The sequence below is a fragment of the Lonchura striata genome, chromosome 3 (genome assembly GCF_046129695.1).
Source record: "Lonchura striata isolate bLonStr1 chromosome 3, bLonStr1.mat, whole genome shotgun sequence".
Lineage (NCBI taxonomy): Eukaryota > Metazoa > Chordata > Aves > Passeriformes > Estrildidae > Lonchura > Lonchura striata.
The window spans coordinates 13,132,345-13,159,050 of record NC_134605.1 but is presented as its reverse complement, the minus strand read 5'-3'; the positions used below and the strand labels follow the sequence as shown (position 1 = coordinate 13,159,050).

The window sequence follows — 26,706 nt, the reverse complement described above, 5'->3', positions numbered from 1 at the left end:
CTAAAATTCATCTCCATGTATACTTTTTTAACTCCAAACTCATCGGTGGTGAAATTTCACACATCTCAATCCCTCCAAGTTCAAGAATTTTAAAAAGTAAATCAGAGGGGAAGAGAAATTACACTAACAGCACAAATATATACCAGTTGCATTCTACAAGGCCCCTGACTTCCCACTACAAGTGGGCCTCAGAAAACACAGCTTCTCAGAGTTCCAAAACTGCAAGATGACGAAGTTGCTTTCCCAAGAAAAAAAAACCCACAGTGGAACAAACCCTCCACTGCGTAGCAACTGAATGATACATGGTTTAGTATAAAGTACATTGTTTAAAATCCAAGTACAAACAAACTAAAAAGGTTCTGGCTAATAGCAGCATTTGTACTCTGTAAGTTCCCATTTGCAGCTCTGAAATTTCAGCACAAGAACAAAATTATCTTTTACAGCAATAAGAAATACACTGCTTTTAAAACTGCTGAAACTCACTGACCCAGCACATAACCTGCAAATGTCTTCCGATGTAGACACATGAAAAGTCAGACAGGCCTCAAATTACTCATCTACAAACAAAATGTTACAATCTGCACCAGAAGTCATGGCAAAGATTACAAATGTTTCTACAACATGTTCATATTAATATTTTAAATACACATTATTTTCTAAGACATTATTTCATTGCAGATTTTGGGTTTGGTTAAAAAAAATCCATCAGGCCTTTGGAAAAAGAATTATCAAAGTAAAAGAAGTAAAAAAAAGAGAAAGATCTAATTAGTGCAGATGCATTCTGAGAGAGTGACCAATATTTAAAAATTACAAAAAGAAAAAGTTAAAAAAGGACAGAAATTTAATAGCTTGTTGCTAATTGCATTAAAAGTTGCTGAGTTAAAATTGGCAGCTCACCCTGGAACTTTATGAATTTTTTTTTTTTAACTTTTGACTGTTTAAAAGTTTACTTACAAAAACCGAAAGATTTAAGTTGAATATATAATGCAAGTGTATCTACTTACAAAACAGAAAGCATCAAACCTTAAAAGTGAATTCCAATTTTTTTTAACTACTAGCCTGGCTTCTTAAAGGTTTTTTTTTAATGTTATGCTTTTACAAACTGCTTTAAAAGGTATTTCCTTTTAAGGATTCTAAGAAACATTTCTTGTCTTTGCATCAAACTTGAAAGCTTCTAACTGCTCGGACACACATAACGAAAGCACTAATAGAAATAACAAAAGGAAGCCCAAGAAAACTTTTCATCTCTAATTTCAATAACTCAAACCTTGAAAATGCATAGGTTTTACTGAAGTCAAATGCCGTTTAAGTGCTAAGAAGGAACCTGAGCCTTTACATCTAGCCTATGGGAAGGTTTACAAGAGAGCTCGCAATTGTATAAACTTACAATGCCCATTCCTTTAAACAGGAGCAGACATAGTTCAATGCTAAGCACTTCTGAAAATAATACTATAAATCACAACAAAATCTTTGGAATTAATCAAAGTGACAGAGTTGCTCACTGAGTGACAGATTTAGAAAATACCAAGTGAAATGATGACTCTGGGTTATAGTAATTTTCAGCAATTCCACAGTATTTGTAACAATACAAACCAGCAAAATTAACATTCTGTGTATTAACCAGATTTTAGCACAGCTTAGAAGCCTTTCTTCAGCTACATTCTCGAGCAGCTTTCATACCTGACCAAAGGCAAACTGTTGTTGTGTTACTCCCACAGACGTGTGACTAAAGGTGCTGACAGACTTGGAGGAGGATGCTGGAAGACGATGCGATGCACTGACGGCAACTTGAGCTCTGTTCTGGACCAGCTGATCTCCTGTAAAGTTCCCTCCCGATGCGACAGACTGAACGGATGCTCCCAAGCTGGGGTGCACTGAACCAGAAGAACTCGCAGCAGCAAATCGACCAGAAGCTGACATATTTGAGACTGTGGACTGCCCAGGTGACATGGTGGTAAAGCTCGATCTGCCTTGAGAAACATTAGCTTGGCTTGGTGACAAATGCAACACCGTTGGTGATGCCTGCTGCAGTGGCACCTGCCCACCAACAATTTGGGAAGTTCCATGATTCACTAGAACTTGGTTTCCAGGAGCTGTGAATGTCTGGCCTGAAACAAGCTGAACAGCTGTGTTCTGATTATTCAGCATCTGTCCTGAATACGATTGGTTGGCTCTTAGCATGTTTGTAGAGTTCCTGTTGAGCATTACATGCTCAGCAGACACTTGGCCAGGAACCAGCTGGGAAGGCTGAGTCTGAAGAAGTTGTCCATTTATGGCCTGGACATGATGAACTGAATTAGAATTAACAGATAAACTTGTAGGTATGAGAAACTGGTTTTGAGGTGCATGAGGCTGTCCCATAGGAGAATGGATAACAATACTACCTCCAGCATTGCTAACTGTCTGAGGTGTAACTGATTTTCTCGTATTTTGTTGTTGATTAACAATATTAACAGACATATGAGGACCAACTACTGAACTTTGAGGTGAGTTTGCAGAAGCAAATGGAATCCCTTGCTGTACATGATGTTGCTGTATTCCCAAATTATTCACATTGTAAGCAGTCTGCTGACCCATCTGAATAGGCTTTGGTTGGATATTAACAGGAACTTTGTTTGAGTTTGGCGCCAAACCCCTTTGAATGATGATATTATGGACAGGCAATGAAGTCTGAAAATTTGTGCTGTTAAATGGAACAGTTACAGGTTGTGCTACGGGACTTGAACTTGAGTTACTGAACAGCGAGTTTCCATTTGGAGTTTGTCTGTGAACCAAGAGGCCACTGCTCATGTTTGCAGGTGTTTGCTGACCATTGCCTTTCAGTATTATCTGAGATCCATCGAGGTTATTGATGGTCATCATGGAAGGTTGATTACTAAATGAACCAATCAGCTGTATCTGCCCAGAACCACTAATCTGGCTGCTATTAGACAAATGCTGGCCGGGAACACTAATTCCAACGTGTTGCATAAAGCCATGTTGCACACCAACTGTATTGCTTGCAAAAGATGCTCCAACAGGTTGCTGTACCACTTGAGTAACTCCTATAGGTTGCAGCGTCTGACCTGAGTAATTAGAAACATTAGAAGCCTGAGTAAAGGATGCTGATGAAGAAGGATGAAGCTGAGCTTGTGCAAACTGTTGGCTAGAACCTACACTGGCATCCAAATATGCCTCTTCTGCCAAAGTCTGTTCAGTAATATTGGCCTCCTGCAAGGACTTCTGAAGAATATCAAAAGGCTGATCCTCAGTAAGATCAGGTAAAGGAGAAGACACAAGTTCATCTTCAAGAAACTGAAGGCTACTGGACAGCTGCAGTCCATCACTAGGCCCCTCTCCAAGCTGACCACTTACACCTTTTACAGATGACTTAGGATCAGTGTTCTGAAATGCAAAACAAGCAATAAATCATTTTCAGAAATTCCAGTATCTGCTTTGTTTCCTCATTAGTTATTTTTCGATGCAAGCAAACTTTCTATATAGAATTATACTTTTCCCATAGCATGTGCAGGGTGATGTTGACCCCACACAGTGAGCCAGCACAAACAGGTCATAGATACCCTGCTCACACCCTCAAGACTGCTGGAGACATTTCTCTCCTTTCCCTTCTCAAATCCCTCAATACACAGCACTTAGCTCTGCAGCTGCACTGTTTCAAGAGGACATGAAATGCTGTCTAAGTGCCATTTTCCCTTCCTCAAGCTGAGCACTCTACTGACAAAAGGATAAAAGGAAGGAAAACACCTCCACTCTAATTCAGTTTGGGGCAAGGCTTCAGTAGCAACAGTAGAAGCAGGGAAAGGCAGAAGAAAGCTTTTCTTCCACTGACTTCTATCAAACGAGATTCGCCTCCAAAATACTACCAGCATTTCTATAATCACTTAGTGAAAACTAGTGACCCTTTCATACAGTTAAGGCATTATGCTAATTCCTTGTTTAAAAAAAAAATTAGAAACAAGAGAGTAGGAAAAAAAAGTGTTACAGACTGTGGTTTATGCTCATAAAAAAGATTACTGAAAACTATTAACATTGGAACTACCACACAAATATTAAGTAGCACCTTTAACGAAAAAAAAAATCCATCAAATCCACATCCATTAACACCATGATAAGGAAAATCAAAACCTATTTACTCTGGCCTACTGCCAAAATTTTCCTAAAACAAAGTTCTGTCCAGAAATTCTAGAAAATACAAGCATCAGGTTTCTGCAGCCAGAATGACAAATTTAAATGCATAATAATACTCATGATAGTTTTGAGCTATACAAAGTACACCTTTCTAAATTGCATGATCACATCTCAGCTATTCAGAAGCAATAACCAGTTTCTTTTTAGGTCAGGATAAATGGAAACTCTGGGTGTGCAATTATCAGTCACATTCATATTCTGAGCCTTCACTCCTTAAAGGTCATAGACACTTCTTTTCACCTCATGTAAACAGTGTGAAGATGCTGCAAGCCATAATTATCACATGCAATGATGTCCCCACCCTAAATTCAGTTCCCCAAGCATACTTATTCAGAATTTTACCCTAATCTGTTTCTGAAGAAACTGTGTATTTCCTGAAGCTTCAGTCATGTTTTAAAATATTAAAAGATTTTTCTTAAGACTAGATGAAATATTTTCAAATTACAACTATTGAACTACAGCAAGCTTTTAGCATTTATGTTAATAGAGGAATTAAACCGCTGCTTAAATGTCTCAGTGTCCAAACCTCAGGAACACCTAAAGCTACAAATCAGGTTCTCAACTGTACCTAGCTACCACTGAGCAGAGTAAAAAGGAATCACTAATTAGGCCATAATTAGGACTCTGAATGTTCAGGGGGATTCCCTATTGCATCTCTAAGCTGTCCCCAAGTAAATGACCAAACTGAAATCTACTAATGCTATTTGTTAGTACAAGCAATACCACTATTACTACTACCAATAATAACACTAATAAATAATATTACATGCAATCAGGATTAATAGCTTAAAACTCTCCCAGTGGAACAGAGAATCCTAAGTTTCATTCACTCCCAGGACTATTTAACATTAGAAAATAATTTTATATGCAAAAACTGTAACCTTCCAAGTTAACATCTGAATCATTACTGTCCAGATTCAGAAGAGCCATGCAGAATATCATGCTAATTTCAAGAAGAAACCAAAGCCTCTGCAGCTTCATGAATCTGCTGCCCAACAAGAAGAGTCTTATTCTCACCAGCTCCATGAATATTCTGCTCTCTTATGCTGTCCTAATATACTGTAACAGGAGAATAGAAGCAGCCAGCCAGCACAAGCCAGATAACGGCAATGGCTAGGGAAGCCTCTCATAACAACTGCCACAGGAAACCAACCTGGAATCAGCAGAGGTGGTACAGACTCAACTTAGGGAAGGCTGGGATAGGGCATGGGGGGCAGTATAAGGGAGTGGGAAGAGTGGTGTCTTTTCCTTCAGTCAGCAGGAACTTGGTCTTGCTTGTACTAGGTGTTGGCTAAGCATGCTTACCAGCTGAGGCACTGAACCCTTGACACTGAATTTGTAAACTCCGCCACTGAAAGGCTGAGATGGGCAGCAAGACAGTCAATCCTACTTCATGGTAGCAATTCTGAATATATACAAAGACAGAACTTTCAGTATCTGCAAAACCTTTAATGACAAAAGCCTCAGAAGCTTTCAGGTATCCCATTTTATAAGCAGAGACTGTGAAAAGATCTGTTTACAGTAACACTTGTTCCTTCCCAATGAACTGTAAGAATCTGTATCTGTAATCAAGTCATGCTTCACCTATGTCAGCACAGGAGGAAGGAGGGAAGAGAAGATGGCATTGGTCTTCCCTATGAAGTTATAAAACAATGAGGTCATAGCATGTTGAGAATTAAACTGTAGTATGTCATCCTAGGAACATCTACTACAAATCCCTTCTCCTTGGATCACCTGCCTTCTAGATTACTTACCCCCAATTTCATACACCAGAAACTCCTAGCTTTCATCAAATATTTTATTTCTTCCAACTGCTAATGCCTAGGCTACAACCCCCCCTTGTCCAGAATCTCCCACTGCCCCTCAAAATTATTCAAGGAAACTCACTTTCTGAAAATACACCAGAAACGCCCTACTCCTGCCTACCTAGTCATACTCATCAGAAGGATGTCTCCAAAGAACAACTAGGAAGTCTAGGCTATGACAAATGCATGTCATATGTCACCCTTTTTTCTCAAACCTGTTTTTTCTTAGGGTAAATCCTCAAACCCCATCTCTGCCAGTGCTGCATACAGGCAGCTGCTGACTGCTAATGGCCACAGCCTGGTACCAAGTTGAAATCACTGTTCCCCATCAGCTGAAAATTTGGCACACCCGGTTACTCTTGGTACCCTACTCCCTCATCATTATCTCAATCAGCTTGTCTGTTTCTTCTACAATATTTAATAACAATCCTGAAAGGGGAGGGACAGGACAAACACTTTACACTACTGTGCCTAAAGGAAAGTCACTAGTTCTCCACACACAGATTAATGGTTTTCAGAATTTCTTCATGTCAATTATTTAAGGTCCCTACACACCTACAAGTGTATCCATGTATCCGTTATGAACATGAGACGAACAGACAAGAGTCAAGGTAACAGTACAATAGAAAGAGGAATTACCAAGAAAATTCTATTCTATGTATACAAATAACTTGATTGTGGGATTAACAATTCAGTTGTTTTAAAAAACACACGAATTAAACCAAAGAAATATGAGTCTGAAGGGACCTCCTAAGTCATCCAGTCCAATGTTCTACTCAAAGCATGACTCACACTAGAGCCTTGAATTTACCACCAAGGACTGGGATTCCACAACCTCATTGTGTGAAATGTGGTCCAGGGCTGCAAAACACTCCTGACAAGAAGGAACACTGAAGACTTCTTGCAACACCTAATGAATTTAAAGCAACTTCCCTAACACTGAAGTTACAGGAAGGCAACATCCCAAATTAGCTCCTGACTCGAAAGAAAAATAAATATGAAAAGAGAAAAAAAAAACAACTCACGCATTAATTAATTAAAAAAAACCTGCCAGCTCAGCATCTACATAAAGTAAGAAACAAAGGCCATTCTAGCATATACAGAAAGCATATGAATGACTAATTTTCAAGGTCTATCTTTGAGCACTACTACTCCTACAACCACTAAATTCACAAATGCAGTTTACCAGAGAATTACACCAGAGAGCATTTTCACTGCTCAGCAAGTTGCTTTACATATTTACAAAACACATCCCAACAGTGCAGTATTTTTTAATTAATTCCCCACTGAAATACTTAAAATACTAACAGCACAAGATAGGTTCTATGTTAGTATTCAGAGCTTTCACAAGAAAAAGCTGAAACCCACATCTACTTCATTCAGTTTTATGACAGTCAAGTAAAGCCATACAGAATCATGCAATCTCAATACTAAAGTAATTTATCTCTGACCACTTACATTGGAGTTGGCAAAAATTGAATTTGAGTTGGCTACAGAATATTCTGCATTAGTCAAGTCTTCATTGCTCTGGTAAAAGACAAAAATAATGTTTAGAACTAATACACTCAATGAAGCTTATCTATACCTAGTACACAGCAATGCTACTTACAGATTTACTACTAGGTCCATGTAGAAAATAATTCAGCGCTTGTGGGTCCCTGAAGGGGGGAAAAAATAAAGAAGTTAACACTTTTTAGAAGTCCTTTTTACTAACAAAGCTAATTTAACTAAGCCACATACTGTACTCATATAAATCAGGTTTCTAGTAAAAACACATCTTTCACTGAATCCAATGCAAAGCTGAAAGTTTGTATCATCCGAGTCTCTGTGCTTCTGTATCAGCACAACTTCCAGATGCTGATCACATCTGCTGCCATTGTAACAAGGCATTTCAAGCAAATAAACTATGTTGATCACAAAATTTTAGTTGCACTCTACTGTATTTCCCTTTATGAAGGTGAAACTCATATTCTCGTAAAAAACTTGGTATTTTCTGACAACACACAGTACAAAACCTAAGGAATATACTACCACCAAATAATGTGAGAACTAAAACAGGAACCACCTCTTCTACAGCTAAACTGTAATGTCTTGTTTAGCTAGCATCTAATAGGGTATTTACAAATCTGACTCTGTGATGGGTTTTCTGCCATCTTTGACACAAGTTAATAAAAATTTATGATTGCCAGAGTAACAGACCCCTCATGAAGAAAAAATGGCACCTCTTCCAAGTGAAACCAACCATAGAAATAACTGACTAAATATTATGAATTTCAGTGTATTTAATTAACTTAACACTAGCACTAAATAAAACTCATATTAAAAATGTAGTCAGATAGAATGAGTGTCAGAAATTCAAACAAATGCAAATATATTAATTTAGCTGTATGTATAGACCAAGTAAAAAGAATAAAAGGCTGTGTTACATGGGATTATTATAATGCAACAATTATAAAGCATTTCCCTTAGCATAAAGAGTAAACTGACATGGATTTCTTTGATTTTTAAAACATGTTTATTGATTAACAAGTAATAATAAAACATTTTTTAGAAGCAGAAGATTATAATGTAAAAAAGCAGTAACTAAAAATGCCTCCTTCTTGCTAGAAAATAAAGAAGCATAAAGTCAAAGATCTTTCAAGCTCACAACTACTCTTCTGAAAGGACAAACACACCTCTACACCTTTTTTTTTCCCTTAAAAAAAAAAACCTGTGTTCATGTGTTTACAAAATATATGATGGCACTTGGCAGGGATTTCTTTTACTATTATGCTTACAATATTGGAATGGTTACATATATTTTAAAATGGAAATGTCATTTTCATAGTAGATTTCACAGAATTTCAAAAATTAAGGAACACAGAACTCATGATCTTATATAGGGTTCTATTATGCTCATGAATTTTATCAGTAAAATAATCAGGCCATTTAATACTAATCACCCTCACTGTCTTCCAATCGTGCAAAACGCAATTAAAAATTAAGAACACTTCATCACCTTAAATATTGTCTTTAGTAAGGAAGGAATTTTAAATGGCACTTACCCAATCACAGATCAGATTTTTAAAAAAATGTTTTCCATTCTTCTAGATGCTTAAGACAATAATTGCTGCCAGCAGCAGCACGAACACTGTAATTTTTCACACAAACACTCATCTGTATAGAGAGCACTTCATTTTCTGGACCACCTGTGATCTTGTAGCAGGATCCTCATGACTCATGCTCATGACAGAGCACTTAATTGTCACATGATCATCTTCATGTTCACGTTCCAAGCAGGAAGTGTTTTTACATGGCCACAATCCATAACCTCACACAACAGTTACTTCACAGAATGTAACTAAGCCTTTACTGGCATTGCTTTTGCTACAGCATCCAGAGCAACCCTCAAACTACAGCAGCCACTCTGGGGGTGTTTTGGTCTTTCTGAAGTTACGGTTCTCACTGGTTTCACTGGAAGATTTCAGTGTGAGAAAGGTAAAAAGCCTAATTATTTCCTACACTTAAGACAGTAAAAACTAATCGCATGAACTGGGAATGATCTTTTAGCAGCTGCTATGAGACTGATGCCAGTCTAATTTCAGAGTTTGAACAAAGTTTTGGGCATGAAAAGTTCAATTCTCCTCTTGTGTTTAATATGCATTTATTGCATATTATCTGTTCTTGAATACTGACATGAACTATACCCAAAGTAAGGCAATTTGTCACGTATACAATCCGTACAAAACTTGCTCATACTTCAGCTATCCCAATTATTTTTGAAGATTGCCACATAGAATTATAAAACTCTATATAAATCTGTTATGGAAATTCGGGGGGGCGCGGGGAGGGCCAAAAAAAAACCCACCAACAACTCAAATGACCATTCAAAATCCCCAATTTTATAAAAATCAAGTAACTCTGATCAACTACTGGCAAATTCTTTGTTGGAAATAGGAAACAGTACAGAGGCCAATTATTTTTCCTAACATTTAAATGCAAATGTGTATGACTAGCAGAAGTGAAATATTTAAATATTTTGAATTGAGGAAAAAAATAAGTTTTACTTTGCCCTTAAAATACAAGCACAGTATAAAAAAATTATCTAGTTCCACTACTCAGAAAAATCGACGTCTTTGGGGATTTGACTAAAAAAAAAGTTAACTTGCTGTGAAGTTTGTAGTAGCATCCCTAGTAACATGCATCAACACTGATCTGGTATTACTACTACCTGAGAAGAGAATCCATTCTCCCTAGCCTCTCCTGAGGAGAATGTCAGCAAGCATCCATTGGCATTGAAGGCTTTTCAATCCACACATCTCCACGTGGAAGACGTGAAGCATGTCTGCTCATTTCATTGCAAGTCACCTCATCTTTAGATAGAATCACCTTCTAGAAGGTAATTTTGCAAAATTATTATTCCAAAATTTTCTGCAGTAGTTCTTATGGGAAACTTACCCAATAAGATCAAGGAGACAGGATTCATCATCGTCATCATCCATGACAACTAGAATAAAGGAGAGGATGGATATTTGATATGTATCACATAAAAGTTTGTTTTCAACAACAAAACCAATTTAGAGTATCTCAGTATTTTTATTAAACAATTTAAGAAGCTGACAGTTGTCTACTGTTGACAAAGTTCTTACGTAGACCAACATCTTCTACAGATGTCTGCTGATTTATCTCAGGATCAAATTCATACGAAGATTTACAAAACCCCATACAATGTTTTACCATCCAGGGGGTTTTTAGAATTTTAAATCAGAGAAAGACAAATTATTAACCAAAGTGATTAAAAATAACTTCTACAATTTAAAGTAGTAGAAATATCAACACGGAATGCAATCTAAGGCTCCAATAAAAATGCTTCTATAGGAATTTATTCCCAGCTAATCCCAGTGAAGGAATAATCAAATGCTACAAAGACTGTTACAAATCAGTGACTGTAGCATTGAGCAGCCAATAAGGCAAATAAACTTAGGTCAATGTCACAAGGATGCAGGCACAGTCTAGAATCAAAACTATAGCCGAAACATGACTAAGCATTGAAAGAAACACTGTTTTCTAGCAGACTTTTCATAGCAATAGCTAAGTGTCAATGTGGCCACTTCGAGTTTCTCCTCAGCAATATTCAGGAGTGTCCTTAAACTTGTGTTTAACAGTACAGGGTTCTGACAGTCTTTTTAACAATGAGTACAGATAGAAATTTATGTGCACTGCCCAACCTGAGGGCAAGTATCCAATGCAGAGCACTTTTAGCCTCACAGTGTCACAACCACCAACTCCTCACACACTGCCTACTCCATCAGGGACTGCTGCACCAAAAACTTTCACACTCACTCTCCCCTCCAACTGCTGCTCCTTCAAAGCTTCTGTTTGCATATTCTAGGCTCTCCTATTCATCTCAGAATTCCCCTTGTCCTTCTCAGTAACTGTCAGGACCATCCCATCTAATCCACTAGTGCAATTATCAACTGATGTGTTTCCCAATCTTCTTGGTATCCTGGCTTCCTTTAAGATATCCAATCTCATCTTTACCCTATTTTCTACTCAGATCAAGTTTATCATTGCATTCCATGCCTGTTTTTTCTCAACTTCCCTTAAAAATTGTGCTGTCATACTCAAATGTTGTAGCACAGTTATATCAGTTATAACACAGTTTTGGCTTTAATTCATTCTGCTCTCTCTTATTTCTTGACAAATAGAGACTTACTCTCTTTGACCAGAGACCCACATGAATCATTCCTCATTCTGCTCTCCATAATGATTAAAACAATGAAGGAATGGAAGCACCTGCTATACAAGAGACTGAGAGCACCAAGACTGTTATGCCTGAGGAAAACCATGGGGAATCTTTATCTTGTATAGAAATACCTGGTGGGAAAGTGTTAAGAATACTGAGCCAAACATTTCTCAGTGATACCCAGGGAATGACCAAGAGGCAAGGGGCACAAATCAAAACACAATAAACCAAAAAGTCTACATAGACAAAAAAAAAAAAACTTTCTTTTTTTAAAACTCTGAGGGTAGCCAATTACTAGTACAAGTTTTTCAGCAAGGTTATGGAGTCTCCACTCTTGGAGATACCCAGGATACAGCTAGACCACAGCTTTGGGTCTGCCTGATCTGACCCTGAGCAGCCTGCTCTGGGTTCAGTCTGCTCAGGACAGGGGATAACGTGATCCCTAGATATTCATTCCCACCTTGGCTGCCCTGTGATTCTGTAACCTCTTTCCTGAAATTTTTCTATACTCCACTGGTTCTGAAAATAGCTTATATTGTAGACTAGCAGAGGGTACTGTGTCCTCTATGCTACAGAGCCTTATTCGGATTTTTTCTGTCTCTGTGCTTTAGCTTACATTTGAGGGTGAAGCAGAAATGGGGCATATATCAGTGTGAGGATCATTCAGTATCACCTCTCAGGGAGGACAGAAAAACAAAGCACAGCTACAGAGCTACCTCAATGTTGACAAAAATCAGCATTCATAAGGTGATTATGCACATTAAGAAAAGCAATTTCTCCCATGAGTCAGTGTTCCAGCTGCTTACTCTTGCATAGAGCCACCAGCTTGAGCACTGATATTGCAATTCAATGCTAAGCAAATGGCATGGCATAGTATGATGTCATAAAATTTAAATATAAATGTGTATTACTAAGAATAAATTAATAAACAATTAGCATTCTGCTTTAAATGTACTGACAGTACTACTTACAGAAAGCTGTTATTTCCTCTAACTGCTGAGAGTATACCCATATCTCAAAAACAAGGTTCCAAAGTTTCCTAGCTAGCCAAAAGCAAAAATTTATAGAAAGTCAAATTTATCCTTGTTTTCACTGCAAACCTACTTTTGTATATCCCAAGCCATGTGTCTACGGAAACACTGACAACATTATTTAGACACTAAAAAATGTCTTTGCTTTACATAACCAAATATTCTCTGTGATTTTATTACAAGGGTCCACCATTAGCTGAAATTACACCACAGAACTTTCTTCAATTAATGCTCTGGAAGCATTAGAACAACTGACACAAATTAAGATAAATTTGTTAAATTCACTGAATTCTTCAAAATTTGCATAGAATGATCAGAAGGAAAATAAAATGTATGCAAATACATTTTTGCATCTGAGAAAAATGCAAAAATAGTGCATTTTTTGGTGTGAGAAAATCCTAATATAAACACATAGTCTTCACTATAACACCCATACTGAACATATACTTGGTTTTACAAACTGAACGTGATACAAGAAAAATCTATTCAACATACTGCAAACTCCTACGAGTTTAAAATGGATAATAAAGTTTTATTGTTCCACATGATGCCATATGGTATGGGACATCCCTTTTGTCAGCTGGGGTCTGATCTGCTGGCTATTTCCATTCCCAGCTTCTATCATATCTCCAGTCTCTCCACTGGTGGGGTGCTGAAAAGTCCTTCATTTGGTGCAAACACTGCTCAGCAACAACTAAAACATCAGTGTATTATCAACTTTATTCTTATCCTAAATCCAAAATACAGCTACTAGAAAGAAAATTAACTCTACCCCAGCCAAAACCAGGACAATATCCACGCTTTATTCTATACCAACCTCATCATGCCCAGGTCCCACACTTTCCAATGCATCCCATATAATCACAACCACTTTTCCTGTCTTTTGCCATATATGCAGACATATAGGCCCATAACCTATGGGCCATCCCTCTAAGATGTCCACTGCGTTCATCCTGATGGAGCCCAGGACTTTGGGCTCCATCTGTCGTATCATTCCTTTGAAGTGAAAGAGATGGTAAATGCTGTTGGGATTATTACATGCTGAACTCTGGTTCCATCACTGCTGTACTTGTCTGCTTCTATCTTAACATCACTTTGCTCGGTTTCATCAGCACTCACTCTTCATTAATCTGAGAACCCCTTACAGCAATTCCATTGATATGGCATAAAGCTACCAGAGTAGTGATCAAATACAGTATATACCAATTAACATCCTCATTGGTTGTTCTACCCAAAATCAAATCCCCTTGAGTACATACCAGACTTCCTCATCGCTCTGCATTACCCACTAAGTGCCTTGAAGTCCTTGGGCAAATGCAACCCCATGGATGGGTCTGCCTTTGCCCGAGACAGGAACAACAAAGATTGCCTTCCACAACACAATTTTCTGTGTACACTATAGGAACTCTCACATACTGTAGAAGGGGATAAAGTCTTATCAGGCAGGGCCAACCCATTTAGTAGATCCCCTAGTGTTAACTAACCAGCTGGATTTTGCTAAATGGATATCCCAATGCCTGAATGCCCCAGTATCCCTTGCTTTCAGAGTGGCCTTTAACAGTCCATTGTATGGTTTGATTTTCCCAGAGGCTGATGCATGATAGGGAAGATGATAGATCCAACTTTTTCACCTAGGTGTCCATGAGGTTGCTGTGGAAATGAGTCCTGCATGTCCTGTGGCTTTCATGTGCCAAATCCACAGTCCAATAAATCGGGCAGTAAAACCTGACAGTCCCCTTCCTTCACCCAGCTGGAGGCAGGGTCCCTCTAGTCCTGGTCACAATAATTATTATTACGTGCAAATACAAATCAGCCCCCACACTGGCAGTATGAGAAGCTGAAAAGGCTTTGGCTTCATGCAAGCACTGCTTTGCAACAACTAAACATGAGTGTGTTATTCTCATACTAAAGCCAAAACACAGCACTGTTCCAGCCACTAGGAAGAAAATCAACTCCGTTCTAGCAAAAACCAGGACACTGCAGGTTTAAATCTTTTTAACTAATGCCTATTTTCAACATGGATTACCAAATGATTTGTGCCCTGTTGATTTCAGGAGAGCAACAGAGGCAGCAGCAAACAATTAGAGTACTTGCACACCCAACAGCAAATTCACCTAAAAGTAATTCAGTCTATTTAGAAAAGTGGAATTTGAGCAACATGTGACCTTGAAACAGATGATCATTTTCAAGTGTGTTGACAAAAGCAAGCCTCTCCTAAGGAATTTTCCTAAAGCCTTTTCTACTGCACAAACAATAGAAAAGTTTGTCACTTTTCTTGACAACTATATTTTCTACTTTTCTGTCCTCCTCACTGTTTGTTAACATACAGTGGGCCAAAGCAATGAGTGATGTATGAAATGGGAATAAATATATTAAGCCATGAGAGTTCAAAAATAAAACCTGCCACAATGAGTGGAGTTAAAGAGCTATGAAGCCTAGTCCAGTGGTCTTCAAAGTGAGGGGTGTGCAAGAAAATCCAGTGGGGTGCAAGAAGAAAATATTAAAACTTCACTAGTATATGAAGTTTTAATATACACACATATATTTGTGTATGCAAATTAATATCAATATATTGGGGACGCATGCTCAAAAATCTTACCAACAGGGGAATGCAATCAAAAACATTTGGAGACCATTGGCCTAGCCCCTTAAACATTGACTCAGTTCTATATTTGAATCAGTCTTTGGAGACTTCAGCCAGTGGAGGCTCCAGGTGAGGCTTCGCTGGACCATTGGGACCCATCAATCCATCCAGGGCCCTGCCAGGATGCATTGATGCATCACACTTGTGATAGCTGGGGAAAATACACTTTGGGAAGAGTCACACAACCTGTTGGAACACTGTTACAATGCAGCCTAGCAATATCTAATTATCAATACTGGTCTACTGTGTCTTTAAAAAAAAAAAAAAACAACAACAAAAAACCACAAAAATTTGCTTATAAGAAGTAGGTCAAATTCAGCCCTGCTCAGGCATCCAACTAATTTACAAAGGCCAATCCTCACTAATTAGTCACAACCCAGCACAGATATTCCCTGTAGCTTACTAGCAAAGCCCCTACTATTTTATTTCATATCTCTGACACCACACTGGTGAATATCGCATATATTTCCACTTGGATCACATGTACTTGTGCAAGAAACCATGTCTATCCCTTCTGGGAAATAACCAGAGTGCCCTTTATCACATGCTCCCAAACAGAACATAAGAGAAGTTTAAAGTAATAAAACTGACAAGGAAATCCCAGCTATGCAAGCCAATCTTCTGGGAGACTCTTATTACTTGGCCTTAAAGCCTCTGCCTTCATTTCAACACTCTGACCTGCTACAGAGCAAAGAGCAATAGAAGATGAATAGAGCAGTCCTGCCCTCCTCTCATGCACTTTCCCTGGGTCAGCTCAAGGCTTTGAAGAGTCATTTGGAAAAAAAAAAGTGATCTGATAAAATACACTGATCTGTACCAACTTAGGATAAGCTTCTTGATTGGTTCTGGCTTGCCACAGGGCTACAGCAGAGCAAGTGCCAGCACAAGAAAGGGAATGAGGTAGGTGGGTAGTTAAACACAGGGGAAGGCAGCAGTGCTTCAGTCAGCTTAAAGCACGTGTGGGGCTGTAGCACACATGTGAATACAACCACCACCCTCACATTACCACAGTGCACACAGTGGTCCAGTGGAGCCATTATTCCCTTCCTATCAGCGCTCATGAGCTCCCAGCTACAGTCTGTCTGGCTTTTACACACAGACAGTGCTCTTAAAAGAAATACAAAACAATGTGAAGGAGTCCAACAGAGTGCAAGTAAAATCATGTGGTCATGTGAAGGAATTGCCTTTCTTCAGCCTGGTCAACAGAAGGCAAATCCAGGTGCTTCCTACAGCCTGCTAAAAGGGGCGCTAAGATGAGCCAAGCAGGTCATCTGTTATCAGCACACAGAAAGACACAAAGCAAGAGCCAAAACATGTAACACAAAAAATCCCAACCAGATGCAAGGAAAAAATTCACAAACAAGAATGTTCAAGCAAGAGGGTGGAATAACCCTCTTTGGAAGGCTTTTCAAAACTCAAATGGCCCTGACCAGCCTGTTCTAACTGTGAAGCTTGTTCTGCTTACAGCAGGGGGCAGGGCCAGATAACCCCCAGTAGTCCTTACCATCCTAAATTTTTCACCAACATGCTACACAATCCACAGTATCATGTAACACATGCAGGACCTACAACCTGCAGTGCCATTAAACCAGATTTGCCCAGAAACAGTCCAACTATTCACACATGCTTTGTATAGTATCCATATTCTAACAGCCGTAAACACTGGATTTTAAATTTACTCAAGTTATACTCAAGCCTGCATCAAAAGAATTATTTTCCTTTCTCAAAGTCACTTATAATTTCATACAGCCTTAACAGACCATTTCAGATACAAAGCAATAAACTACTATTTTCACTTCCTGTAAAAAGCACAAGCTAATGGATAGCTTAGAACATCAACATCTAGAATAATTTCCAAAAAGTGTGATATAATCAACATCAAAACTTGATAATTCACACATAAATCTAGCTGCAAAACTGTTGGAAAAATCTAGACTTGAAAGTTTTGTGCAAATACATGAGATCAATTCCTGATTGGCAGCATGACTCCTGAGAGTGAACACTGACCTTTGGAAATCGATGCTTTAAAGCAAGGTAATGACTGCTGTAGCTAAACCTTTATAATGGGAGATAATCAAACTTGCACACAGTAACATACCCAGCACCTGAAGTAATTACTGTTGGAACTATGACATACACCCACTGATCCTCACAACTTCAGTATGCCTTTGTACACATCCTGTCAGCAGGAATTCTGACAAGATCTCTCTCATGCTTTATAATGAACATGTCCTATAAAACCTTCTAAATTGTTCTGTTGTTCTATCATTCTCCATTCAGAATTTTAATCTGCAATCTCAACAGAAGTATGGAATATCTGAAGAAATGCATTACCACTGGAAAAACCATCACCACAACAACAAAACCAGAACGAATCAGTTACTGCAACAGTCACTGCAGAGAATGGTACTGCTGTGAACTGAGCATGCCACATCAAATTTGTGTCATTTTCATCCCTCACAACTTTTCTGAGCACGGATGTAAGATAACTCTATTTAACACCATCCATCCCTTACTAAATTACATAAAAGGATTGCAGCAGCATTAAGTGACTCCACACTGACTGCAGAGATCAAACACCCAAAATTGAAGTCCTCCCCTCACACAAATTTCCACCAAAACTCTCATTAATTTCCACAGTGGTAATATTTTGCTCCATGTGCTTCTGAACTAGGGAGAAAAAACCCAAGCTGTTTCATCATCCACTGGGTAATATATCTTCTTATTGTGCACTTCAGATTGCTGAGGTGCTGTAACCACTGCCTGCCTTACCCTGTCAGATCTCTCTCAGGTTCCTATCCAACAGGCAGCCTCGGATTCAGTGAAGGAAACTCCTACACAGGAACAAGCAGACCTCATTTGCATTCTCTGCAACACAGAAGTGTAAGAAAAGAGTATAAACTCAAACCCTTATTACCACATAGTTTCTTCTTAAATTTCAAGTCAATACTACTTTTGAGCAATCTAATATCTTGTGAATTTAAAATTCTTGTAAGTAACCAAGACTCTATCTTATAATCAACTTAAGAGCTGCTTACCATGTCAAACCCTCTGTTTTCAAAAAATTGATTTTTACATGGATGGAATACAAAAATTGATGTTAAGAGGTATGTCCACTTCCTCCTCTCATTACTGTAAAAAACTTATATGCTGCCGAATAATGACAAGTACTCAATGGAAAATAGGTAAATATTGAAAAATTCATTGCAAACTAAAACCTCACTTGGAAGTCATAATTATCCAAAAATGGTCATTTCAAGACAACAACAGTAAAGAAAAGAAAATTTAAATGCACTTTATAAAACACAAAGACTTACTATTCACTCATAAACTAACTATGCTGTACATATATCCTACAACTCCTTATGAATATTTTCTTTTCCAGAGTAATCAAAACAAGCAGTTACTACACTGTTGCAAAATCTACCAGGAACTGTGCTCTAAAATACAGCTAAAAAACTCAGAAATTTGGAATTCTAATCAAATAACACAGCGCATTATGCAAGAATTACCTTCTTAGTATTTAAAAATTAATTTTCATTCCAAGAATCTAAACCTGAATAGTACCTCTAAGATGACTTTGCAATGCTTGAAATTAGCTGTAGAACTGAATTTAATCATCAATATTTCAGACATCTGTATGCAACAGAGTATGAGAAGAAACTGGTAATTTTAAATATTCAAAAGAGTGATGAAAACCTTTCTAAGAAAAACTACTCTAAAAAATAGAAACAATTCAGGAATCAGAAAAATAGAAACAAGGAAAGAAATACAGAAGTCCTTCCTCTCAGGAATTCCTAAGCACATTATGCCTTTCGTGGTTTTTAATATCTGACAGATGAACACCTAAGAACACAGGCAGGATGCTTACACATCTAGCTCCACACACAGAAGGGTAAATAAAAACCACAGACGACCTACAATAGGCTGTTCATCCAACTCCTACATTTCCCTTTAATACACCACTAAAAAAAAACCTGATTTGAGTCTGCCAAATGCGGTACCTTATCAAACTTCCAAAAACCATAGTGATATTTCAGTATGCTATGGGGAAAAAAAAAGGAAATGTGCAGTTCAACTAACAGTATGTATGACAGTAATGGCTAATCCAGCTACAGTCAACACACCAAGTACACATGTGAATGCCCTATGTGGCTGTCCACAGTTGGTTTCCCTGAAATACACATGTTCAGCACAGAATTTCTGATTTATTTAGTACAATTGTTTTCCTACTGCATCCACAGCTGCTCTTGGCAATATCAAAATCTTAACAAGAATTTTATCAGGAAATAGATTTTTTAAAACCCACATAGAGAAAATCTAGAGTAACCTCAGCCTGAAGGTCAGGATGCTTCCTTATCCTGTGGGATTTCTCAGGATAAAGGCTGGGCTTGGACCTTTCCTCCAGCAGTGACTATCCTCATCACTATGCTATGGCCTGTTTTGGGCTCTGTCTTCCAAGATGCTCCACCACATACACAATTCCTCAGAAATGTCAAGATCCGTAAAACATTTTAAAAGGTCCCGGTTTCATCTCACAAGACACATAGGAGGCGTCATCTCAGCAGTTCCTTAGGAAGGAAACATTCACCTGCCCAGAAGATATTAGATGCTCTTAAGCATTTCTACAAATTACAGTATGCTATAGAACAGACTGTTAGCATATGTTCTTTGTGCAAAACAATACTCCAAGAAACATTCAGTCAGTCCCTCAGATGGTTTTTACCTTGTTTCTACTCAAGAATACTCAACTTTCATACATCTCATTGTGAGCATATAGTTTTCAGAGGCCCATAACTTCTTTATGACCTGAACATTTCCCAGTTGATTTATAAAGCAATGCCCAATTAATACCATTTCATTGCCAATCTAGTCCATACTAGTTTAAAAACCAAACTTTGCCACAAGCATGGTTCAGATGAGCTAGTATCTGCTACCAGCTGCCAATAATTAGCTGAACAGCCATTTATACTCCGTCCAGTTATTATGTTTGGGAAATCTACTGAAAACTGAACAGGATTAATTGACAGATGTGCAACTACTTCAGCAGTGCAGCCCATATCAACACCCCAAATCCATGCTGTCCTTCTTGAAGCCAATGCCTTGCTGACTGCCAGTGGAAATTTTGCCATCTATTCCAGTGGGACCAAGATAACTTCTGTAGCTGACTTTTCTCAATAAATTTAAGCTCCAACACCAGATCTTTAAATTCTACACTTGGATCAAGTTCACAGTAAAATCACTGCAAGTTACACCTGAGGCAAGGCATAAGATCAGACTTAACAAAAAAAAATCAATCAGTCTCTTGCAAGGAAGTTAAATCCTCTCCAGACCTTCCTTCTCTGCATTCCACCACCCCTTCTCAATACCTTCAATGAGAGAAAGGTTACTGTGTTATGTTTTTACAGCAATTTTACCTGCTTTCTTTCTATTTCTTTTGGTAAGGATTCCCTTAACCCTAGAACATTTCTAAACTAGTGCAAGAAAAGAAAGGAATAAAAAAACACTTGATAGTCTCTCTGTGCTAGTTAATTATGATTATTTTGTCTAAAACCTCAACAATTCTCAAATAAAGCAAAATATTACCAAGTGGTTGGGGTTTTTTTCAACTATGAAAGCAGGAACAAATTAACACTAAAAAGAAACATACATGTATTCATTTAACTATGTGATGATCTGAAAAAAAACCTCAACTCAGGTCGGTGCTTATGCATTTATGGTGGTGTAATAAGGGCTTTTCCAAAACTGCTCACTCTGAGTTTCAAACTAGAACAGTGGCAGGTCACAATGAATGTTAGAACAGTTTATTACTGTCACTGCTTTTCCTCTACCATAAGAAAGGAAAACACACTTGTTTTTGTAGACAATCCCCATGTTTATGCTGGACCGGGGCATACGGCAATAAAAAACCTTTCAAGTACAGATGTAGCTTATTCCAGCAGAACCACTGTAAGGAATTCTGCCAAGTCTTTGAACAGTGACTACATTATCAAAGAGGCTCTTATGCATGCTCTGTAGCTACTTAGAAAGGAATGACACACTTCCACGCTGGCTGCTACATCTACCCTAAAAAGCAGCAGCCATTAGATTTACCACAAGCCTAATGCAGCATGAAGAGGCACGATCATCGACCATTAGAGCCTTGCTGTGAAACCCGGCTGCAGTTATGCAGATACAACTTCCCTGGAACCCATGTGGAAGTACACCAGCGAAACTCTGCAAAGGCAGCAGGCAGCACACCCGGGCAACCTTGACTGCAGAGCTCTCCTGCTGGAAAACTTCATCAATACAGCAAGGGACCTTAGAGGAAACTGGAAATGCAGCTTATACTAGCACAACTTTGGGGCTTTCCTCTCAGTACAACTAAACTAAATTCATAAACTGTACTGGAAAAGGACATGTGAAGGAGCTGGGGCAGGAAAGCTGCACATCCATAAAGTGATGTAAATACTTTGCTACAGTACAACCACCTCTGCAGCACTGACCTCAAGTGAGTCCACACGTGTAGCGAGAGCACTTTCAACTCGAGGATGCAGGTATCACACACAAAGCAAGTGCTCAAAGTATGCACAAAACAAGCACACACCTGAGTGAGTAAGCCGAGGTGTATCAATGGAAGCACAACCAAGCTACTGTATCAACACGATGAGCTCTGCATTCCTCCAGCAATGTAAACAAGCGACACCCAACGCAAAGTGCTACTTGCAACAACAGCCGCAAACTTTTAAACTCAGACAGCCAAAAAACACATCTAAATAGAACAGGTCTGGAATATTTAAGTAGTAGCCAAAAAATATCTCAATGCAAGATGATAATATACTGTGCTTTAATGCAAGCAGGCCAGTGTGCAGATTATATTTAGTCATTTGGCAAGTACTAGGCCCTGAGAGAATATAAACCAGTCATTTTTATCCCATTTCTGCCACTTATTCACTATTTTCACAAATTAATGAAGAAAATCACACACAATCCTCCAGACATTCAGGCATAAGACAGAAATTTTATTATTTAAAAATATGCTACCATTAAAAAAATAATTCACTGCCCTGATCCCAAGATTCCTCTTCAAGAAGCAGTGAATTTAATTATGTAAGATTTTTGAAATCTGTGAACAAATACTGTATTCTACATTCAAAATCTTTGTAAACAATTTCAGTTTCCTAGCTGGTGGTTTTTTTCAAAGCTAAAATGCTAACAAGTCCCCAGGAAAGTATTTTTAAAAGACAGTTTATATCCAGACAAGTTTTTTGTATATTCGAAGCAACGAGTTTATTTCACAGAAATATTTTTTAAAACCTTGCAACTTCAACAGGCAAAAAATTTAAACAGCCTTAAGATTATTCCTTAATTTTTAAAAATCTCCCACTTCCATCAGGAATGAGCTACGAGAATGGGAAGAAGCCCTCCTCTGATATGTTAAAAACATGAATCCAAGAACTACACAAGCATTCCACACTCCTTAGCGGGCACAGCTTATGTTGGTCTGGCAGCACTCTTTGCTCTTCCCCAGTAGAGTACTGCTGGCATTAAACTCAAGCCTCATGAGCTTCGAGCAGACCATACAGATATGTTCAAAACAAAAGCAAAAAAAAAAAAAAGTGGTTTTGAATAAAAAAGGTATTTGCAGTGCTCTTTCTAAAAATAGCACTAAAAAAAACTTTAAAATATATTAAGGTTCAGCTGCCAAATTAAGTGATTTGGATAAAGCAGCTTCCTCTTAGACATAAAAGAGCAATAAAACCTTGAAAATCTGCTAGTCCCTCCCCCCACCAAAAAATTACGAAGACAGTAACAGCAACAAAATGAGCAACCACCCACCAAAAAATTACGTATGTTTTTATTTTTGCAAGCACAACTGAAGCCTCTTCAATGGAGAATACCTTGCCCTATGCTCTACACCAGATCATTTTTTAAAGGTGGGTTTCTTTAATGTCAGGTTTTATTTTCTGGTAATTGTTCAGAAAAATATATTCCTTCAGTTTTTGGGGTTTTTTTAATTGCTAGAAGCTGGATGACAAGACACACGTATTTCCGAGGTAAAACCACAAGCTTATAAGGGGATGTTGGCAGGACTGAAGCTGCACGCATGGGCCCGTACGAGCCAAGCCCGTTTAACTGCTGCTCAAGACGGTAACCAAGGACTAGGAAAGGAGTGCGGGAGGGAAGCAAGACTTTTAGGATTGCGGGGAGATCTCGGCTCCCAAAGCCCAGAGCAGAAACGCTTCCCAGACAAGACACAGAAATTCAACCCGAGCTGGGCGCGACGGCACCGCCCCACACGGCGCGGCGACAGCAGAAAGGACCTTAAAATGGCGCCCGTGGGGGAGGAGAGCGGGTGAAACTGCGCAACAAACGCTGGCAGGGAGCCAGGCAGCGCCATCTTCCCGCTCCCCCGCGCAGCCGGGGCTGCCTGCCCGCCGAGCCCGGGCACGGCCGCGGCCGCCCCGGAGCCGCTCTCCGCTCTGCCCGGCAGTGCCCGGCCGCGGAGCAGAGCGGCCAGCAGGCAATGGCGAGAGGCACAGGCCTCCGCACCTCATTCCCTCCCCACAGTGATTAGCAGCAGCTCTGAGTCAATACAAACGTACCCTCGATACATCGTGCGATTTTGCCCGGCTTTTAACATCTCTACACCTGTTTTCTGCCATCATCTGTAACTGAATTTTTTAATTAATACTTTAAGAGCAAAGTATAATTTACATACTGAATACCGCCCATGACTCAATGCATGTGAACAGTGACCATTTCAGAAAACCCCCTTCACAACCGACTACTGTTTTAAGCCACAAATTTAAAAATTATTTACAAAATATTGCTTCTTTTACGCAAAAGACTCCCAGCAGCACAAAGGATCGGATACACATCCACTCTACAGTGAAGCCAAAGGGGTCACTCCAGAAAGAGACGCTTTATTGTGTTTTAAAGAAGCATTACAATTAAATATTTTCTCTCTCCGAAAGAAGAAGAAAAAAAAGTAAATAAATAAAATAAAATAAAAGGCACATCGAAAAACTTGATCCCGAAAAGGCGGAAAAAAAAGCGCATTAGCCCAAACCTACCGCCCGAGCATTTCGCGCACCCACAAAAAGCGGCACCGTTTCCATTCCTCGGTTAAAAGCAGGAGGCACGGAGCGATTCGGAGGAAATTGCAAATAAAAAACCAAACAAATCAAATCGAATCTAGTGGCGACACCGAAAACGAGGAAATATGTGAAAAATAAATCCCCAGCAGGTACAACTCTGAGACACAAACTCAAAGAAAAGACAAGATTAGGGTGGTGGGGAGTGGACGGGGGAAAGAAAAAAATCAAGCCATGAGCGAAAAAGGAAAAAAGAAAAGAAAAATCCTTCCCAGCTGCACGGCCAGGAGAGAGACGAAGTGTCTCCATTTTCCCGACGAGGAGGAAGAAAAGACTGTTTCACAGACCACAGAGCTTTAGAGAAAAGCAAAGAAACGAGGGGGGAAAAAAAGAGGGAGGAGATTTGAAAAGATTATTTTTCTTTCTCCCTCACACACTCTCTCTATCCCCCTCTCTCCCTCTCACTCTCTCACACTCACACATACACACACACTCTCTCTCCCTCCTCTCCTCTTTCCATCCCTCTCTTGATGGCCATCAAGGGGGCGGAAAAAAAAAAAAAAAAGACAACAACAACAACTAATTTTAAACCGGCTCAATCAATGAGTCATTAAAAGAGATTTTTCTTCCCTCCTCTCCTGAATTTGCATGGCATCAGCAAGAAAAAAAAAAAAAAAAAAAACCCACCCCAAACCTCTCCCCTCTCTGCAGCTATCAGCCTGGACCTGAAACCTTATCTCTCCCTTCAACCCCCCCCCCCCCCCCCCCCCGCGCCTTTATTTTAAGAAACAACTTTTTTTTTAAGTGCCCTCAGCAGCCACCATCACCAGCCTCGCGGAAAAAAAAAATTAATATATATAGTTCATTTCCATGTGAATCCACATCTGCCCAAACAACAGCCACCCACAAAATATCCCTCTTCTTCCTCCTCGTCTCCCCTCTCGCTCCCTCTCTCTCTAGATATATATTTATATACATAGCCCCAGAGCCAATAGCTCTCTGGGCTGAAACCTAATATCCTGGTTTTGGCAACTCCTGGTTGTTAATTTGCTCCTCTTTCTTTTCTGTCTGTCTGGAGATAGATTTCCCCCCTCTCTTTTCCCTCCCCGAAGGAAGGGAGGAAGGAGGTTGTGTGTTTTTTTTTTCCTTGAAATTTTTATCACAAAATTATAATACACTCAAAGGGAAACTCACCGTCATGAAAAAGCAGTGCCTTGTCAACGGGGTTTCTTCGCCATCACATCAGGGGCTGGCAGTGTAGGAGAGAGAGAGGGAGAGCGAGAGAGCGAGGGAGGGAGGGGGGAGAGCGAGCGGGAGAGGGAGCGAGCGAGAGAGGGGGAAAGAGAAAGCGAGCGGGAGGAGAGCGCGGCTCCGCTCGGCTCCGCTCCGCGCCCGCACCGCCGCCGCCACCGGCACCGCACCGCCGGGCCCGGCACGGCACGGCACGGCACGGCACGGCCGCGCAGCTCCGCCGGGACACAACGCCGCAGACCGGCGCCCGGGCACACGTACCGCCGCCCTGGCATGATGAGTCTCCAGCCCCGGCGCGATCCTCGCTCCGCGTTTAAAGACAGGCCCTTTAAAAACTTCGGCTCCGGGGTTTTTTTGGGGGTTGTGTTTTTCAGAAACCCGTAGGTCTGGAGACCTAGCCTAGGCTGCTGGCTTTAGGTTAAAAGTTGGGGTATGTTTGGGGTTACAGGGAAGTAAAACAAAGTTTTTATCCTATTAAAATTAACCTTAATGTTAGCAATTTGGTTGATTTCCTTCATAGTAAAGCTGTAAATCACTATAAGCTTTGTGGGCAGGAAGGGGTCCTCAGAAAAATAAATGCAAGTGCAGGGGGGTCCCCAGAAAAATAAATGCCAAGGTCACCTTGAAAAAGATAATATTTGATCCCCTGTCAAGCTACAATATTTTAAGTATTTTTAGATACATTTTTATGAGCCTTGCTGGAAACAAATTACACGAACTTCAACTACTTTAAAAAGTTTTGGGTAAAGTAAAAAATGTTAATTTGAAGTCAAAGGTTATAGCACTGAGAGGTCATTAATGCTATTCTACAGCTTACTTCAGTGAAAAGCATTAATAACTTTATTCAAAGCTTTTTTGTTATAGAAAACTATCCCAACTTCCACCATTCACAACATTCATTGACAACAATTTAATTCTAAAAAATAAATTACTTTTGTAGATAATTCAGAGAAGGCTGGATTATAAAAAAAAAAAACATTTTGAT

The 26,706-nt window shown here is 39.3% G+C and overlaps 1 protein-coding gene across 7 annotated transcripts in view; it reads right to left on the bottom strand.

Annotated features, from left to right (window-relative positions):
* Positions 1 to 26,706, bottom strand: part of BICRAL (BICRA like chromatin remodeling complex associated protein) — a 72,967-nt gene that overhangs the window by 13,318 nt on the left and 32,943 nt on the right. For 3 of the 7 annotated variants that reach the window (XM_077781902.1, XM_021547603.3, XM_077781901.1), the window contains exons 1-5: positions 25,665 to 25,903; positions 10,431 to 10,479; positions 7,603 to 7,651; positions 7,452 to 7,520; positions 1,681 to 3,384 (exon numbers count right to left, since the gene is read on the bottom strand). In XM_077781902.1, coding sequence (XP_077638028.1) covers positions 1,681 to 3,384; positions 7,452 to 7,520; positions 7,603 to 7,651; positions 10,431 to 10,474 — 1,866 coding nt within the window. In that variant the 5' untranslated portion in view covers positions 10,475 to 10,479; positions 25,665 to 25,903. Of the gene's footprint in view, positions 1 to 1,680; positions 3,385 to 7,451; positions 7,521 to 7,602; positions 7,652 to 10,430; positions 10,480 to 24,449; positions 25,147 to 25,664; positions 25,905 to 26,706 lie in introns of those variants that run through there. The other 4 variants (XM_077781899.1, XM_021547600.3, XM_021547598.3 and 1 more) reach the window with 3 other exon arrangements.